General features: G+C 42.2%; 1 protein-coding gene across 2 annotated transcripts; it reads right to left on the bottom strand.

The window, feature by feature from the left end:
• Positions 1-737: 737 nt before the first annotated feature.
• Positions 738-2,676, bottom strand: LOC123057570 (eukaryotic translation initiation factor 3 subunit A-like). Of its 2 annotated transcripts, XM_044480514.1 has the most exons (4): positions 2,629-2,676; positions 2,461-2,541; positions 1,816-2,011; positions 738-1,411 (listed from the first exon to the last, which is right to left on the bottom strand). In XM_044480514.1, exons 1-4 carry the CDS (start codon positions 2,662-2,664, stop codon positions 1,323-1,325), a joined length of 402 nt encoding a protein of 133 aa, XP_044336449.1. In that variant the 5' UTR covers positions 2,665-2,676; the 3' UTR covers positions 738-1,322. The 2 variants fall into 2 exon arrangements, with proteins under 2 accessions (XP_044336449.1, XP_044336448.1); XM_044480513.1 differs by lacking the exon at positions 2,629-2,676 and having other exon boundaries at positions 2,461-2,618.
• Positions 2,677-17,417: the final 14,741 nt, after the last annotated feature.

Here is a 17,417-nt window from a genome sequence, read left to right as displayed (position 1 = left end):
CCGATCTTCAGTAGGCGCTATGTAAGCCTGCGCGCGCTTAACAACTAGGGGTTCCTTTGATTCAAAGGATTTGCATAGGAATTTTGGAGGATTAGAATCCTTAGGATTTTTTCCTATATTGGTTGTTTGATTCATAGGATTGAATCCTATAGGATTTTTTTCTAAGGAATTTTTTGTACTACTTCCCATAGGATTTCTAGCATCCAGTCAAACCTCTTTGAAAGAATCCTTCGTTTTTCCTATGATGCAATCAAACAACCTAAACTCCTATAGGATTGAGATGAGCATGACATTTCAATCCTATGTTTTTCTTATTCCCATGTTTTTACAATCCTGTGAATCAAAGAGGCCCTAGTATTGTAGTATTGTTATGTACTCCCTTCCACGACAAGTATTTTAGAACGGAGGGAGTATTTACTATTCAATAATCGCATGTAGGCCATCTCTGGAAAACAGCAAAAGCAGAGTATCGCAGAGCAAGACGCTGAACAAATGCAAGGGAGCAAAATAAGTGGGGCGCACACACACTTAGGGCTTTTCTAACCGATCTCTTAAAGGTTAAGGGAGTAAACTGCTTAGTATACCTTAGCGGAGTATATATATTCCACTAAAATTTCGCCAGACCTAGCCGATCCTCAAAAGTTAGCGGAGTAAAAGTAATTTTGCACAAATTCAATCAAATTTTAACCGCAAGATGATGCATACAAACATAAGTTCAACATCAAAAGTCCTGGCAATCAAACATTAAACATGAATTTAAACTAAAACTAAACTACACTAAAAACTTAAACTAAACATGATCGAAGTGGAGGTCAAGCCAGTTCTTCCTCGTGACCGCCCTCGGTGAGAGCCGGGTCCGGGCTGGTGCCGTCGTCGTCCTCACTGGGGAAGACGCTATGCCACTCCTCGACGTAGATCTCCTCCTCGCCGCCCTTCTTGCCGCTCTCGTCGTCGGAGCTGACGATAACTTCGCCGGAATGAAATGAAGTTGACAGAAGACAGCAAAGGTGCAAGGATGATCGCACGACAGCGACACACAAACCGAAGAAACATGCAGAAAAAGCAGAAGTCGCTTGCAATGAATACATCCCTTGCAGCAAACAAAATCTACATATAACTAAACTAAAATTTTGTTATACCTGAGTAATACTAACATCATCGTTCAAAATACCATAACAAGTAGCATCATGTTATGTATGGGAGTACTGTGGCTCATAGATCAAACATGACTTCGAAATGATGCAAAGCAGGATCCATGCTTCAAATATTTAGGAGACCAAGCCTCTCCTTTTCAATCTCCATTAATTAACTCCTGCAGCTGCTTAGCTAGCTTTAAGTGCGTCGAGCTTAGCTTTAAGTGTGTCGAGCTTTAGTCTCATCTCCGCATCTTCCCTCTTCCGCCTCTCTTCCTCTGCAGATCAAAGAGGTGAGATGTTATTGCCAACAATACTTGATCGGCTATAATGTGTTTTCCTCGCTTCCAAATGACACAAACATGATGGATTAGCAACAAAGCCACAACTAGTGTACGATCTATTTTCAGCGATCCATTGTCCAAGTATGAGAAAGCAATACTGCATTGCGGTCGATCCTCAAAGATAATGACAATTCAAAGTAGTTTCAACACTCGAATAGAGTCGGAATAAACTAAAATTAAGCAACCTATAGGCTGTAGATTTGGTCTGACATAATATAAGCTTGTGGGAACAACAATTAACTTGTTAACGAAGTTACCAAAAATAACAATAAAGCTCTAGTACCGTGCTCGATCAGCGAGCAGAACAAAGAGTAAAGCTAGTATGAGAATCTACTTACCTTCACGTTTTCTAGCGTCTACTACGTGGAACATTTGGATCCGCTCTTCCTCCGGAAACAGATAATACATCAATTTCAGCAGAGTCTCCTTTGCACGCTTTCTTGAAATCAACTGATTAATCCTTTCTGCCCTCTCTTTCTTTTGGCTATTAAACTCAGCTTCTCGACGTTGGACAACTCTTTCCAGGAAAGCATTCTGAAACAACAAAAGAGAAATTGAAAAGGTTTGATAAAGATGGCAAGCCTAATTTTTAAAAGATACAAAAGGTGGAAGACAATATAATCTTGTGAAAACGAAAACAAATACATGATGTAAAATGCTCATAAGTTGACAATACCCATAAAGCAAAAATTAAAAATATTGAAATACAACAAATCTGAATCCAAGCCACCAAAATTAAACTGACTGCAAACATTGATTTTGATCACGTTAACTCTTGTCAGCAATTAGGCAAACAAATTTTATATCATCCAAATTTCAAAGAAAACAAAAACCCAGGCCTTTTGACAATTACATGGCATGCCAAGACAGCAACTTAATTTTGTCCAAACCATTAATTGAAATCCTCCGTCGGTGAAAAAAATGGACTATGCTCCATCAGTAGTGCTGAATGCAGTTGCAAGAAGGATTACATGCATACATACCTTATGCTCCAACAATCGGGAAAGCCTATTTTTCTCCTGCAAATCAGCAGCGTGCTGTTGCCTGCTGAGCTCAACCTCTCTCTGCCAAAGTATTAGGAACACGTAATGAATGTGAGCAACAATGAGCATCTGCATCTTGTAAAAACTTTAGTAACAGTAAAGACCAACAAGCTGCTCTTGCAAATAAAGGTTCTCTGCTTCCATCTCCCTGTTCCTCTGCAGCTCCCTCTGCAGCTTGACTATCCTCTCCGTCTCCTCCCTCTCCCTCCTCTCTTCCTCCTCTGCAATGCAAATCAAAGAGGTCCAAAAATACTTGGTCAAGCCAACAATATATACTCGATGGACTCCGGCCGTGATGTTTGGAGATTAAATAAATAAAATTAGCACGGAATCTCTTCTCACCTGGAGAGAAGAGTACGGCCATGGCCAATCGACAATCTCAGATCGTGTGCAGCTAGCAGTGCGCGTCTGCTCCTCCCCTGGGATCACGTTATGTTATATAGGCGGCAGCGGACGGCGTTCGTATCGGCTGAATCCGTTCCGTTTACCGATGGGGATTTCGTTCCCTATGGTAACTTTTGTTTTTTGAGAACAACTTTTTGTTTTTTTTTTTGAGTCTAAACACACTTTATTAATCACATAAGTTCATAGGGATACAATGAATGTCTGGTGGGTTTATTAGCCACAAATGGCGCCCAAAATCCAGACTGAAAGCATGTAATATTGGTGGTTCTACCTTCGAAGATGAAGGTACACTGATCGACGCGCACGTTGGACCATCCAGCGGGCTAGAGCCTGCAGTGACTGGGCCGGCCCTGTAACGACGCTATTCTCGGTTTTTTAGTCGTTTCCTCTGTTCTTTCTGTGGTTTTTTGGGTTTTCTAGTTTTCTTCAGGGTATTTCTTTCTTTTCCTTTTCTAATACATGCCTAGTTTATCCAATGCACGCTGTTCATATTACGTATGCACGTAACATTTTTGTGATACATGTTGAGAATTTTTTAAATACATGTTTTGAACACTTTTTTTAGTGCATGTTAAATATTTTTTTCAAATACACGTTGAATTGTTTTTTAAATGATACAAAGAATTTCTGTAAACTATGCAACATTTTTTACATTGCATAATTGTTTTCTAAATGTCCTGAACATATTTTTGAAATGTGTGAACATTTTTTAAATGTCATGATTTTTTTAAATGGTACGAAACATTGTTTTAAACTACATTAACATTTTTACGTTGTTTAAACAATTTTTTAAATGTCACAAACATGTTTTTAGAACTACATGAACATTTTTTAAAATTTTGTAAACATTTTAAAAAATGACATAATTTTTTTCTAAAAGCCTGAACAGTTTTCGAATGTCATGAACATTTTTCTTGAATAGTACGACATTTTTCTCTAAATCACGAACAAACAAATTTACATTCCTGTGAACCAAACACCGACTTTGACAATATATATGTGTTCTCCAATCCTCTGTTTTCAACACATATTCGTATATTTTCTTATTCCTGCGTTATAAGAATCCTATGACTAAACACATATTCGTATATTTTTCTTATTCCTGCGTTATAAGAATCCTATGAACCAAATGAGTCCTCAAGCTTGCAAAATTCCTCCATTTTCCACTCTTCTGTTTTGCTCATTCATTCTTATCATATTCCTGTGTTTTTCATATTCATAGTTATTAGTTTACTTCCACGACCCCCGCGTCGCTCCCTAGGGGCGGCTTCGGCGAAAACCCTAACCACTACCGCCGTTGCCCCCTCTTCCTCATCCCCCCTCGCTGTCGTCAGCGCACGTCGGCGGGCGAAGCCCGTTGGCGGTCGGTGGCAGCGGGATCCGGTTCACACGAGCTCACGTTGGTCAAGCGTGACCCTCGTGGTGGTCGGGGACGTGGAGCTGCTCGCTGCGGGATCTGGAACTGGTGACGGTGCGTGGCAGAGCTTTCCAGCGGAGAGGAAGTGCGCAGCTGGGGCTCGCGTGAGGAGATGGTCGCAGCGCGGTGGCTCCTCCTGGAGGTGATGATGCGGGACTAGGCCTTGTTGGCGTGGCGGTGCTTGGCCAGGAGTTGCTGCGCTTGCAGCGGCCGAGCATGACGCGGTTCCTGGCGCCTCCGTCGTGGTGCCCGCTGCTGGTCTCGTGGTCGTGGGTGTTGGAGGTGGTGGCGCGGGCTGGATGGGCCTGATCTGGGCCACACAGGGCCACTCACAGACGTCTGTCGGGAGTTGGCCCGACGGCTGGATGTGCGGTTCCTGCGACCCTTGGTCGGGCATGCAGGGAGCTGGATGTCGGTTGTGTGTTCCTGCCTATGCGGGTCTTGGGCGGACCAGGACTTCTCGGCTACGGCAGAGTGGTCAACTTGGACGGTGTGGCCCCAATTCGATGGGCAGGTGCACGCGATTCAGAAGAAATTCTTGCCCGTACTCGGTCGGTGCTGGCGGTGACGGTGCCCGTGGGTGTTGTCCCTTTTTGGAGGCGTGGCCAAGGTGTGTCGTCATCTCCCTGGCTTGCTCTAGGATTGGTAGTTGCCTTGGAGTGAGAGCCTAGGTTTGGAGTTGAATTGGCATAATGGCAGCGTCCTTAATATCGCGACTCTGTTGGGAGCATCGTGCTTGAAGACACGGTCTTGAGGTTCCATGTTGCGCTACTTCCGGTGCTCACCACTGTCCAAGGAGATCTTTCAGTGGCGCCGCCATGGAGTGACCTCGGCACCGCCGAAGGAACGATGATATGAGGGTGGCCATCTTGGGGCACTACCGGTGTCCCGTGGTGACGGTGACGCAGGGGCCTGAGCATTTCATGAACCCTGTTTCATACATCGGCTCTTGGAGTAAATGGCTTGCTTTTGCTTTGCGTTAAGCAGCTCCTCCTCATCCCTGGTTTCTCCAAAGAACTGGCTCTCCCTTTGTCTCTTGATGTCCTCCGTTCCCGTGTACAGTGTAGTTCACCGTACATTTGTTTGACTCTTCTCTCATCTTCTCATCATTTTCTGTAAAAAGGGAAAACCCCTTGTCTCTGCATCAATTCTTCATGCCATCCTCACAATCCACATGGAAAACAGGACACAGACAATAACCAGTGCAGCAGAAAGAAACAAACCAAAACAGGTTTTGATTGCTTCCAGGAACAAAAGTAGTTTGAACATACGTCTCTCATTAAGAAGATGCCGCAAGTTCTAGCTCAACCTCACTCATCCACAGAAACAATACAAGCTTTATTGGAATAAAAAAGAATTAAATCCGAGCACTGCCCATGTTCCTTTCGCCTACTATTCCCACTTGTTCTTATCACTCTTCGGTTCTTCTCTCACGGTTTTTTTTCATTTGTTTATGTGATTTTCCCTATATGATGTACTAACCTAGGTGCCACCCTACCCCCTCGCTCTCATTGTCGTTTTGATCATGCTATGTATTCCAAGATGACTTCTTCCAAGACCAATACTCAGCTCGTCTCTATTCCCGACGCCTCCCACTCCTTTCCTGTGTGTATATCTTTGGTTCTTCTCTCGTATGTTGTTTGCAATGTTTGTGTGCCATCATCACACTAAAACAAAATGGAGGGATAGGTTGTGCCATCTACACAGTGACTACATGGTGATATATAAGGGGAAAGTCACTCATTATTCCACAAGGTTGGTGGAATATTTATGTATTCTCATGTGATGAATGTCCATGAGTGGCTATTGGTACATTGTTATAGGTTCTATACATCAACCGTTTCATCTCAAAAGCTCAAATTAGCACAAAGGTTGTGTATAGTGAGAAGTTTCCACTTTGCTATGTGTTATAAATAGATGCATGAGAGGAGATTAACCAGGCTCACTCTGTGGAAAATTAAGTTGGAAGTAATGGTTTGCTGTGAGTAATTACCCCAGGCTAGTTTTGTATTTATAGTCAGAAGACATACAAGATACAGAGTTTGTTACAACAAACATTGGCCGGATAAGAACAACTCTATCTCATGCGAGATAAGCTACAAGAGATACTAACAGACTAGCTATAGTAACTAACTAGTATCCTGGCTAATTCAATAGGATTGTGTTAACATTCCCCCGCAATCTTAACCTATATGAAGGTTCAGATTGGTTCGTAATCGATTGAAAATGTTCTTCGTGAGAGTTTGGTCAAAACGTCGGCCATTAGGTCTGCTGATACGATGAACCGAACATCAAGTGCTCCCATGGCGACCTTCTCTCTCACAAAGTGAAAATCAACTTCAATGTGCTTAGTGCGGGCATGAAATACTGGATTAGCCATCAAATCGTAGCACCAAGATTGTCACAGCACAACACAGGAGCTCGGGGCTGAGAAACTCGCAGCTCTCTTAGCAATGACAGTAACCAAGTAGCTTCGGCAGTCCCATTCGCCAACGCCTTGTATTCAGCTTCAGTGGATGAATGGGACATAGTTGGTTGCTTCCGTGCACTCCATGATACAAGGTTGGGTTCAAAGAAAACTGCAAACCCACTCATAGACCTCCTGTCATCGTTGCGGCCAGCCCAATCGGCATCAGTAAAGACACTCAGAAGAGTGGAAGGTGATTGCTGAAGGGTTAAACCAATGGACAATGTTCCTCGCATGTACTGCAAGATCTGTTTCACTGCCTCCCAGAGAGCAACAGTTGAACTTGAAGATGTATTAGTGATTATATTCGACATCACGGCTTCCCAATGATAATATTCAAGATGTATTAGTGATAATACTCGAGATGTATTCGAGATTATATTCAATAATATTCGAGACGATGTATTCGAGATTATTGTTGGGAACATAGCATGCAATTTCAAAAAAAAATCCTATGATCATGCAAGATCTATCTAGGAGATGCATAGCAACGAGAGGGGGAGAGTGTGTCCACGTACCCTCGTAGACCGAAAGCAGAAGCGTTAGTTTAACGCGGTTGATGTAGTCGAACGTTTTCACGATCCAACCGATCAAGCGCCAAACGTACGGCACCTCCGAGTTCTGCACACATTCAGCTCGATGGCGTCCCTCGAACTCTTGATCTAGAGGAGGGTCGAGGGAGAGTTTCGTCAGCACGACGGCGTGGTGACGGTGATGGTGATGTGACCCGCACAGGGCTTCGCCTAAGCACTACGTGAATATGACCGGAGGAGTAAACCGCTGAGGGAGGCGCCGCACACGGCTTGGAACAATTGGTTTGTCTTGAAGGGGTGCCCTGCCCACCTATATAAAGGAGGGAGAGGAGGAGGCCGGCCACCAGGGGCGCGCCAAGGAGAGGGGAGTGCTACTAGGACTCCAGTCCTACTACTAGGACTCCAGTCCTAGTAGGATTTGGCCCCCCTTTTTCTCATGGAGGGGGAAATAGGGAAGGGAGATGGAAGAGGAGAAGGAAAGGGGGCGCACCCCTCCTCTAGTCCAATTCGGACTCCCTATGGGAGGGGGCGCGGCCACCCCTTGTGGGCTGCCTCCCCTCTCCCCTATGGCCCATGTAGGCCCATTACTTCCCCGGGGGGTTCCGGTAACCTCCCGGTACTCCAAAAAATACCCGAACCACTCCGAAACCATTCTGGTGTTCGAATACCATCGTCAAACATATATCAATCTTTACCTCTCCAACATTTCGAGACTCCTCGTCATGTCTGTGATCTCATCCGGGACTCCGAACAAACTTCGGTCACCAAAACACATAACTCATAATACAAATCATCATCGAACGTTAAGCGTGCGGACCCTACGGATTCAAGAACTATGTAGACATGACCGAGACACCTCTTCGGTCAATAACCAATAGCGGAACTTGGATGCTCAAATTGGCTCCCACATATTGTACGAAGATCTTTATCGGTCGAACCGTTATGACAACATACGTTATTCCCTTTGTCATTGGTATGTTACTTGCATGAGATTCGATCGTCTGTATCCTCATACCTAGTTCAATCTCGTTACCAGCAAGTATATTTACTTGTTCTGTAATGCATCATCCCGTAACTAACTCATTAGTCACATTGCTTGCAAGGCTTATTATGATGTGCATTACTGAGAGGGCCTAGAGATACCTCTCCGATACTTGGAGTGACAAATCCTAATCTCGATCCATGCCAACCCAACAAAACACCTTCGGAGATACCTGTAGAGCATCTTTATAATCATCCTTTTACGTTGTGACGTTTGATAGAACACAAGGTATTCCTCCGGGATTCGGGAGTTGCATAATCTCATAGTCAAAGGAACATGTATAAGTCATGAAGAAAGCAATAATAATAAAACGTAACGATCATTATGCTAAGCTAACTGATGGGTCTTGTCCATCACATCATTCTCCTAATGATGTGATCCCATTCATCAAATGAAAACACATGTCTATGGTTAGGAAACTTAACCATCTTTGATCAACGAGCTAGTCTAGTAGAGGCTTACTAGGGACACTGTGTTATGTCTATGTATCCACACATGTATGAAGTTTCTGGTTAATACAATTCTAGCATGAATAATAGATATTTATCATGATATAGGGAAATATAAATAACAACTTTATTGCCGCCTCTAGGGCATATTTCCTTTAGTCTCCCACTTGCACTAGATTCAATAATCTAGTTCACATCGTCATGTGATTTAACACCAATAGTTCACATCTTTATGTGATTAGTTCACATCGCCATGTGACTAACACCAATAGTTCACATCTTTATATGATTAGTTCACATCGCCATGTGACTAACATCCAAAAGGTTTACTAGAGTCAATAATCTAGTTCACATCGCTATGTGATTAACACCCGAAGAGTACTAAGGTGTGATCATGTTTTTCTTGTGAGAGAAGTTTAGTCAACGGGTCTGCCACATTCAGAACCGTATGTATTTTGCAATTTTCTATGTCTACAATGCTCTGTATGGAGCTACTCTAGCTAATTGCTCTCACTTTCAATATGTATCCAGATTGAGACTCAGAGTCATCTGGATCGGTGTAAAAGCTTGCATCGACGTAACTCTTTACGACGACCTCTTTATCACCTTCAGAACCGAGAAATATTTCCTTAGTCCTCTTAGGTAATTACTAGGACATATGCCAGTGCGTTGCAACGGGAAGGATAAATTGGCGTGCATCTGCAAGCACAACACCTTGTGCTTCGGTACGAAGAAAACACTAATTGCCCGATCCTTCAAATCACCCACCCACGCGGTACGACATCCGGACGGTGCCACCGCCGGCAGGCAGGCGCATGAATCGAGGTTTAGAAAAATTGTGGGGGTCATGTTATACTCTTTTTGCAAGGTATTATTAGACTGGTGGACCACTTGGTCTCAGCTGCACAATGATCACAAAATAAGTTTTGGTGCCGATGGTAAGGATTGGAGCATAACGCACACATTCGAACCGCAGACATTTTTAGGACTCTCATGCTATCCCTTATTTGTCCACTCGGCTTGCGATTAGACCATATTTTCTTGTCTCGGTATTCCACTGTTAACCCACACTAGTAGAATGCCCGTGCGTTGCTACGGGCTACAATGTATATTATTATTTTTAAAAAGACACAATGCATATATATGAATGAAACAAATGATTAAGATTGTCTCCACGGTCGAAGCTAATTTTTTCCTCATATGTCTGGTCATGTATGCACACCCAGCTGGCTCCTCGAAGTTCAATTGGTATTGTCCGGCTGCTCCAAATTTAGACTATGTGTGGGAAAGAAATGTGGTTGTACGGACTATCCATCATGTTATTTCCAACACATGGACCCAACACAAAAACTCCACCCCACGAGGCACGCTTCCCTTTTTCTGCCTGTCGGACCCTCCCCTTCCCTCGATTTCTCACCATAGCGGGACATTTCTCGTTGGAGCCCTCTCCTTTCAAACCGGATGACTCCCACCACACCTTCGCCATGGTGCCCTCTCTTCTTCACACCGTACTTCCCCACGGACCGCCAAGGAGAAGTTCCCCGCCAGCTGCCCTGCTCTCTACCCTCATCCCCACCCCACATGTTCATGTCGATTCACCACCGCAATCAAAAGGAGGAGGCATGTGTCGTCAATGACGCCCCCAGCCAATAAGGCAGATAAAATGTCTCCTAGTTAAATGCCGTGCATTACCATGACAAATATATATGATATATGTTGTTGGGCATTCCAAGAGCTATAAAATACTTAGCTCATTTATACATAACCTTTTGGTCTATCCTCTCAAATTGACTTGTTAAGTTATGTGATATTAATTTCATCACATAAATAGCCGCTCCTTTCTTTTTAATTGAAGATGATAAATAAGAAAAATATAGCAACTTCTCTAACTCTCTTTTCGCACAACCAATCGTGTCATGCTCTCCCACACGGCTAGCCGGTCGTTGGGGCGTTTTCCAGATCTCATACCCCTCCCCCAGCTATCAAAAAGTGTTGTCGACATCTGAATATCTTGCTTCACGCAAAACTTTAGAGATGTCGTGTTGAATCTAACACATGTCTGAGCAAGAAAAACTATTTAGAAACACGTTCATACTAAGGATAATATAATACTCTCTCTATCGGAAATTACCTGTCAGATAAATGGATATATCTAGACATATTTTAGTTCTAAATACATCCATTTTTATTCATTTTTGCGACAAGTAATTCCAGACAGAGGGAGTACATGATTATGTCTACATCCTCTAGCAGAATGCTCGTGCATTTCCGCAGAACAATATCAGAAAAATGCATTCAATGAAGTGTTTCATCTTAAGTCTTAATAGGTATAATGCAATGGAGGGTTATCTTTATGAATAGTATGTAATCTGATTTAGCAATGTCTGTCACTTTGGAACCTGTTAAGAAATCTCAGAATAGCCATTTCATTTTTATTTATGTTTTCCCTGTCAAAAGGTTAGCACCTTCTTATGGTGAAATTCCTTTGCATCCACCGGATTCCAAAACATAATTAGCTAAGGAATAATAAGATAGTAGGAGCAAACACACTTCAAAAATAAATTAGCAAACATACATTTGATCAAGTCAAGGGCGCATGGTTACTTCGATCGGTGCAAGCCTCACAATAAGTTGAGAAACTGAACATTTAAAATTGACAAAGTACTATAGAAACTGAACATTTAAAATTGACAAAATCAGAAAACGTGAGAGCAAGAAAGTCACACATAATAAAATTACCTCATAGCTCCAAGCATATATAGTACTGCTAGGAAATTCCCTTATTAGTTTTCTTTGTATAATTAACCTGCTAATCTAATAAAACGCTAGATGCAGTTGTGTCTCAGAACAATCTCTCGAAGGTTAGTACTGAACCAAATTTCTCCACAAAGTAGCACATAGTCCATGAGAAAAGAAAAGAAAAATATTTCATATAACTAACTGAACAAAGAGACACTGCAGTTCCATGAAGGAGCACACATTCCGTAATATAATTCATAGCAGTACAGATATGTTCCTGTGAATTGCATCAAGAAAGTGGAGAAAAGTAGTACAGCTTCCATGGTTCCATTACTGGCGACAAGGCAGTGGAGGAAAAAATAGCATTTCGGCCCAAAAAGTTGCATGCTTCCAGGGTGGAAAGGAGTTTTGCAGCACCGCTGAAGGTTAAGGCAATGTGAAGCTTCAACAACGAAGTAATATATTCAGATATGAGTAGTTCAAGTTTGTTTAGAAAATCATATACGTCAACAGAGAAAAAACCACAATACCAGATAATTGGTGTAATTTTATGACATGGCTCTCAAGTATTTGCAACTATAAGATCCAGAGGCGGACATTAAAAATGTCAAAATACCTCAAGGAGACCATATAGAATAGTTTTTCTGTATTCCTTCTCCAGCAACTGATTTACTTCATCTGTCAAACGTTCATGTTTGACTGATTCAGTTGGAGCATTCTCAATAGTAGCACTTCCTTCAGGATTATACATAGAGATGTCCCATCAATTCTGATGATTCGATGTACTGGATGTAATGCTTTATTTTTCCTGCAATTATTTCAGATTGTGTACCACATACTTCTAGGTATCCTAAATGAATAAGACGGTTAGAATTCACAAGAGTTGTATAAGAACTTCTACAGTCAATGTCTCGTAAGTTACTCATAGTACTGACTATACCTTATAGGATGCACGAACGATGGACAATAGTAACTTTTAGAGACCAGACATGTTGAAGTTGATCTTGATGGCTTGCACTGAAATTGCTGTCTCAAATGTTACCATCCATAAAAGATGCAGAAAATGTCCAACAAAAATAAAATACATCTCTCTTGCAGCAGATATGATTACTCTAGTCTCCACTCCAACAAAAAGTGTTGTATTCTTCAATTGCAGGCCCTCAAAATTTGGCAACTCGGTAGAAAATTCTGCAAAATGAGCTCCATCTCCAATAGTTTGTGAGGATGAAAAGAATATATTATATCTCTCATGCTGATAACATATGTGCAACAACGGTTATTACAAAACTTCCAGCGCGCATAAGCAGTCCATCTTATAAAGGTTATCACTAAATTGCAGCCACAAATTACTTAGAATTTATTCCTTGGAACAGATCTTTCAACAAACAGCAAGCATCATACACATAACGAAAGCACTGCTCTTAACAGAATGAACTCGCTAAAGTGAATGCAAGCATGCTTTTAGTGCTTAGTCTATAACAGGCTGGTAGTTCCTCCTTGTTCCCATGCTGTTCATCATCCCCTGTTGTTCATCATTCCCTGTTAAAGAGGCGACATCATCTCGATATAAAATCATCTCGATTGGCTCAAGGGAATAGATAGCAAACACACCTCCTTTAATCGGATTTTGTTGATGTGCCGCAGCGAGTGGTGGTTTATGATCTCCCTCGCCACATTCTCATCAATCCGCAAACACACCAGGACACCCAAAAGTTTGCCCCATTACTATATACGCAGCAGGGGAATCCCGACGGGATAAGAAAAACTCGACGGAGCAGCCCATGCTGGAACGAATAGATCACAGGGGAGCCCTAATTACCTTGAAGCCCCATGGGATGTACTTCATGGCGACGACCTCCTCAGTCTCCTTGTTCCACATCATCCGCGTGACGTTGACATTGCCGTCACCGATGTCCTTGAGCACCTCGTACCTCTCCATGGATCCCGGCCTGCGCCGCGCTGCTGCTGAAGGCACCGGCGCTCCTCTCCTTGCGTTGGGGCAAGGCCTGCACCTTGACCTTGCAGATCAACTCCTCCAAGTCCGCGCTCGTGGGATCCCGTGGACTCGTCGGTCTTGGTCGAAGGTGATGTCGGCATGGCGGCTGGTGGCGACATGGAGGTCGCTAACCCTAGTGCGTTGAGGGATCAGGTTGTGCGTGCCAAGAGAGAGAGAGAGAGAGCGAACCGTGCGGAGATGGGGGCTGGCTTTTTCCTCTTAATTTGGATTAAAAAAAGCGGTGGCCTAAAACCGAAGGTGGGGCTACGTTAAATAAAAATCGATGGTGGCTTCGATGGATGGAGTGGGAGGCGAGCGAACGAACGAACAACGTACGGACTGCTCCTTTATGAGTAGAGATTACTCAAAAAATAAGGATTATGTGTTAGAGGACCTCTTAGGAAAAATAGTTTTTTTGGCAATCCAAATTTAAATGCTCTACTGTTTGCAGCCCTGAAATCCTGGAACTCATCATGTTCATATAAGTGTCTTGCAACATGCACACATCCTTCCATCTTTTTTCATGCACAATTCCTTGCATCCTTGCATCCCATAATAATCCTCATATAGATCCTCCCATTAATAGCCCACAATTCCTTTTTACAATGCATATAGACGTCATGCATCTCATTTCTTTTAATCATCCAATTCCTTCCATCCTTTCATGTATGGCAATATCTTTGCATCCCATAAATAATCCTCAAATCCATCCTTCCTTTCATAGCCCGAAATTCCTTTTCTTTACAATGCACGTATGCAGCGTCATGCACCTCATTTTCCTTTTAGTTATCCGTTTCGACCGTCTTGTCTACATACCGACGTATATAAATTGGTGTGTTCTGATATACTATAGCGAGGGGGGACTATTGATTCAGAAAAGAACATTATAACACAAGGAAAAGCTAGCTCGCTGGTTGCCTTCTTAGAAAGGACGAAGAGTTTGTGAGTTTGATACCTTGCCGGCGCAACAATTTTTGCCTAAGCCCACTCTCCTATTGCCGGGCTGCCACTTCAGTTCGGCCCGAGGCCCATGAGAGGAGGGAGATTTAGAAACGGAACAACCTAAAAGCTGGGTCTCGGAACAGAATTTGTACCTCGTATCGAAATATTCCAATCTTTTTGTTAACGTGGACTCTTGGCGTGTTGGTATGGCATGTGTCATCTCATGTTCTGGTCGGGGGTTCGATTCCATGACCTTTTCTTTTTCTACCGGAACTAAACCTTTTCTTTTTCTACCGGAACAAAACGTTTTATCTCTTCGCCACTTAAAAACAGTCAATTGTAAAAAAAACCACAGAGACCTTTAGTACCACCTCGAATATGTTTTAAATTTAAACTGAAAGCGTAAAATCATGGGAGGAAGCGTATTGTGACGGTGAACCCGACAAAGTCAATCCGAGCTTTATTATTAGGGAGAGAAGGATAACTTTGACCGCTGTCCAGTGATCCACTCCTGGATCACTATCGTACCCCTTTGCCAAACTCATGGAAAAGTAAACAACAGGTTTGTTACATAGCGTGGCATACTTTATAGAACCAATGGCTGAGGCATAGGGAATGCCTTTCATTCTCTCTCTATCTTCTGCCGTGGCCGGGTTTTGAGTCTTACTTAACTTCATACTTTACAACTCAGGCAAGAACTCCTTCTTTAACTGATCCATTTTGAACTCTTTCAAAAACTTATCAAGATATGTACTCATCGAAAGTCTTATCAAGCGTCTTGATCTATCTCTATAGATCTTGATTCTCAATACATAAGCAGCTTCACTGAGGTTCTTCTTTGAAAAACTCCTTTCAAACACTCCTTTATGCTTTCCAGAAAATTCTACATCATATCTGATCAACAATATGTCATTCACATATACTTATCAGAAAGGCTGTAGTGCTCCCACTCACTTTCTTATAAATATAGCCTTCACGGCAAGTATGTATAAAACTATATGCTTTGATCAACTCATCAAAGCGTATATTACAACTCCGAGATGCTTGCACCAGTCCATAGATGGATTGCTGGAGCTTGCATATTTCGTTAGCATATTTACGATTGACAAAACCTTCTGGTTGCATCATATGCAACTCTTCTTTAATAAATCCATTAAGGAATGCAGTTTTGATATCCATTTGCTAGATTTCATAAAATGCGGCAATTGCTAACGTGATTCGGACAGACTTAAGCAGCGGTATGAGTGAGAAAATCTCATCATAGTCAACACCTTGAACTTTTCGAATTTTTTTTGCCACAATTCGATCTTTGTAGATAGTAACACTACCATCAGCGTCCGTCTTCCTCTTGAAGATCCATTTATTCTCTGTGGCTTGCCAATCATCGGGCAAGTCCACCAAAGTCCATACTTTGTTCTCATACATGGATCCTACCTCAGATTTCATGGCCTCAAGCCATTTTGTGGAATCTGGGCTAATCATTGCTTCCTCATAGTTCGTAGGTTCGTCATGGTCTAGTAACATGACTTCCAGAACGAGATTACCGTACCAGTCTGGTGCGGAACATGCTCTGGTTAACCTACGAGGTTCGGTAGTAACTTGATCTGAAGTTTCATGATCATTATCATTAGCTTCCTCACTAATTGGTGTATGCATCACTGGAACTAATTTTTGTGATGAACTACTTTCCAATTCAAGAGAAGGTACAATTACCTCGTCAAGTTCTACTTTTCTCCCAGTCACTTCTTTCGAGAGAAACTCCTTCTCTAAAAAGGATCCATTCTTAGCAACAAAGATCTTGCCTTCGGATCTGTGATAGAAGGTGAACCCAACAGTCTCTTTTGGGTATCCTATGAAGACGCACTTCTCCGATTTGGGTTCGAGCTTAGCAGGCTGATGCTTTTTCACATAAGCATCGCAACGCCAAACTTTAAGAACCGACGGCTTAGGTTTCTTGCCAAACCATAGTTCATACGGTGTCGTCTCAACGGATTTAGACGGTGCCCTATTTAAAATGAATGCAGCTGTCTCTAATGCATAACCCCAAAATGATAGTGTTAAACTGGTAAGAGACATCATAGATCGCACCATATCTAATAAAGTACGGTTACGACATTTGGACAGACCATTACGCTGTGGTGTTCCAGGTGGTGTGAGTTGTGAAATTATTTCATATTGTTTTAAATGAAGGCCGAACTCGTAACTCAAATATTCGCCTTCGCGATCAGATCGTAGAAACTTTATTTTCTTGTTACGATGATTTTCCACTTCACTCTGAAATTCTTTGAACTTTTCAAATGTTTCAGACTTGTGTTTCATTAAGTAGATATACCCATATCTGCTCAAATCATCTATGAAGATAAGAAAATAACGATACCCGCCGCATGCCTCAACACTCATCGGACCGCATACATCGGTATGTATTATTTCCAATAAGTCATTATCTCGCTTCATTGTTCCTGAGAACGGAGTTTTAGTGATCTTGCCCATGAGGCATGGTTCACAAGTATCAAATGATTCATAATCAAGTGATTCCAAAAGTCCATCAACATGGAATTTCTTCATGCGCTTTACACTAATATGACCTAAATGACAGTGCCACAAGTATGTTGCACTATCATTATCAACTTTGCATCTTTTGGCATCAATATTATGAATATGTGTATTACTACGATCGAGATTCAATAAACCATTCTCATTGGGTGTAAGACCATAGAAGGTTTTATTCATGTAAACAGAACAACAATTATTCTTTGACTTAAATGAATAACCGTATTGCCATAAACATGATTCAATCATATTTATGCTCAACGCAAATACCAAATAACATTTATTTAGGTTCAACACTAATCCCGAAAGTATAGGGAGTGTGTGATGATGATCATATCAATCTTGGAACCACTTCCA

Source organism: Triticum aestivum, chromosome 3A (assembly GCF_018294505.1).
Source record: "Triticum aestivum cultivar Chinese Spring chromosome 3A, IWGSC CS RefSeq v2.1, whole genome shotgun sequence".
Taxonomy (NCBI): Eukaryota; Viridiplantae; Streptophyta; class Magnoliopsida; order Poales; family Poaceae; genus Triticum; species Triticum aestivum.
The sequence above is the reverse complement of the archived record's forward strand: the minus strand, read 5'-3'. Positions and strand labels throughout refer to the sequence as shown.

Excerpts from the sequence above, each read along its gene's own strand:
- LOC123057570 (XM_044480513.1), bottom strand. The coding sequence starts at position 2,595 with ATGCAGATGCTCATTGTTGCTCACATTCATTACGTGTTCCTAATACTT. Across the intron at positions 2,012-2,460 it reads CCCGATTGTTGGAGCATAAG|AATGCTTTCCTGGAAAGAGT; the intron begins GTATGTATGCAT and ends TTGTTGTTTCAG. Across the intron at positions 1,412-1,815 it reads AGACGCTAGAAAACGTGAAG|AGGAAGAGAGGCGGAAGAGG; the intron begins GTAAGTAGATTC and ends TTTGATCTGCAG.